Genomic DNA, 2,500 nt, shown 5'->3' with positions numbered 1-2,500 from the left:
GCTTTAATAAAGACGTGGACAATCAAACCCTGAACACTATCAGTCTGTAGTGATATTAGTTCCAGTATCCAGTAAGATACTGTATTAACAGAAATGCTACTAAACCAGTAAACACTCGTTATCTCACGTTACTCATCACTGAAATCACAAGCATCTACTAGTTTAAAGATCCGAATCTGATTAAAACTAACCATCAGTTTCACTCACCCTGATCTCGGCTGACTGCGTTTCTGCTGCTCAGATTCTCACTCATGTTTCGTCGGATGAGTGTGTGTGTGAGTGTGTGTGTGGTGCTTTATACTGTGATGTGTGTGTGTGTAAGAGCCCTTCCCCGTCGCTCCCACGAGTCGAGAATACTGAATCCTCCCATCAATAATATTTGTGACTGATTACAAAACCCAGTGATGACGAAACACGTCTGACTGATGCCGTAATAATCAGTTATGAGGGAATGTTGATCTCAATGCTCAGTACATTTATTACAGTAGTTATTCATCTGTTAGTTAGTTAATAAAAATACAACTGTTCATTATTAGTTCAGCTCCATTAAATAATATTAACAGATACGACTTTTGATTTGAATGTTTTAGTAAATGTTGAAATTAACATGAAGATTAATAAACGCTAACCAATAGAACCGTATTAATGTTACCCATATTACGTACAAATCTGTATTTATGAATCATAATTTTAGATTTGTCATCATCATTACTGTAATTATGACAGACACATACCGACTGTGCATGATGTTTATTAAGACGTTTGAGACAGTCCTTCACTGAACAACACGTGCTCTAGTAAACAGGGTTTATTCTCACATCTTCTCCATTGACACTGAAATGTGCAGATCCAGAAAAAAGGATCAATAAATATCCATTGATTTTAATATTCAGTCGACACACAAACTCTGCAAAACATCATGTTCTTCCTCAGTGTTTCTGTCTCGTTCTCCAGCACAAATATCCAAACATTCTTAAATCAAGACACGTTTACTGGAGAAGAAGAACAATGACTGACGATATTAAGCCTTGATCACTGAAAGAAAGCTTGAAAATGAAGTGAGTTTGCGCTTAAAACAAGATCCAGTATCTGCCAATGGAGTCTGAAAAATAAACTTAGTCCAAAGGGAAAACAAGATTATTAAGCCCAAACTCACTTCATTTTGATGATTTTTCAGTAATCAAGGCTTAATATCTTCAGTCATTGTGCTTCTTCTCCAGTAAATGTGTCTTGATTTAAGAATGTTTGTATATTTGTGCTGGAAAACGAAGCACTGAGGAAGAGCGTCATGATTCGTGTTTCCCGCTTCAGATGATTGTCACTTTAGGCACTTATTGGGAACAACAGAACTGAAATCATGTGTGAAATGAAGCATTCAGACTGAGAAACACGATGAAGTGGCGTCACACGCTGAGAACTTTCGCTTTCTTATTGCTGAACACTGAGCTTTAACTGTCCTTCTCGTTCATCCGGCGTCAGACACACTGAACATGATCTGTGATGAATCAGGCCTGATGATGAAACTCGGCGTCTCGTGATCGGATCTCCTGATCTCGCTGATCTCTCCGTGTGTCCGTGATCTCTCCGTGATGATCGGCTCCGGACCGAAGCTTCTCGTGTGACGGATCAGAACCGGCCGCGGCGGCTCACGGTGAGCGGGAGCGAGACCGACGACAGCGACGACACTTCCCAGTACAGACTCCGGGACAAGAAGAGCCGGTACAGGACCACCACTGAGATCGACTGGCACAGGATCACGCCGATCGTGACCACCTGCGGACACGAGACGAGATGAGACAGGACGAGACGTGAGGGACGAGACGTGAGGGACGAGACGTTAGAGAAAAGACAAGAGACGAGATGAGACAGGACGAGACGTGAGGGACGAGACGTTAGAGACAAGACAGAGACGAGATGAGACAGGACGAGACGTGAGGGACGAGACGTTAGAGACAAGACAGAGACGAGATGAGACAGGACGAGACGTGAGGGACGAGACGTTAGAGACAAGACAGAGACGAGATGAGACAGGACGAGACGTGAGGGACGAGACGTTAGAGACAAGACAAGAGACGAGATGAGACAGGAGAGGAGACAGAGATGAGACAGAGACGAGACAGAGACGAGACGAGACAGAGACGAGACAGAAACGAGACAGAGACGAGACAGAGATGAGACAGAAACGAGACAGAGAAGAGACAGAGACGAGATATGAGGGATGAGACGTTAGAGACAAGACAAGAGACGAGATGAGACAGAGACGAGACGAGACAGAGATGAGACAGAGACGAGACAGAGATGAGACAGAAACGAGACAGAGACGAGACAGAGATGAGACAGAAACGAGACGAGATATGAGAGACGAGACAGAGACGAGACAGAGACAAGACAGAGACGAGACAGAGACGAGACATGAGAGACGAGACAGAGAAGAGACAGAGAAGAGACAGAGACGAGATATGAGAGACGAGACAGAAACGAGACAGAGACGAGACAGAGA

General features: G+C 43.8%; 2 protein-coding genes across 2 annotated transcripts in view; both read right to left on the bottom strand.

Annotated features, from left to right (window-relative positions):
- Positions 1-340, bottom strand: part of tgm8 (transglutaminase 8) — an 11,126-nt gene extending 10,786 nt beyond the window's left edge. Inside the window, exon 1 of the mRNA XM_081381673.1 lies at positions 208-340. Within this exon, the coding sequence (XP_081237799.1) occupies positions 208-253 (46 nt within the window). The 5' untranslated portion in view covers positions 254-340. The remainder of the gene's footprint in view (positions 1-207) is intronic.
- A 395-nt stretch (positions 341-735) lies between these two features.
- Positions 736-2,500, bottom strand: part of gpr180 (G protein-coupled receptor 180) — a 9,744-nt gene continuing 7,979 nt past the window's right edge. The window contains exon 9 of the mRNA XM_081379774.1: positions 736-1,773. Coding sequence (XP_081235900.1) covers positions 1,627-1,773 — 147 coding nt within the window. The 3' untranslated portion in view covers positions 736-1,626. The remainder of the gene's footprint in view (positions 1,774-2,500) is intronic.

This window comes from Scardinius erythrophthalmus, assembly GCF_964197995.2.
Source record: "Scardinius erythrophthalmus genome assembly, chromosome: 12".
Taxonomy (NCBI): domain Eukaryota; kingdom Metazoa; phylum Chordata; class Actinopteri; order Cypriniformes; family Leuciscidae; genus Scardinius; species Scardinius erythrophthalmus.
The sequence above is the reverse complement of the archived record's forward strand: the minus strand, read 5'-3'. Positions and strand labels throughout refer to the sequence as shown.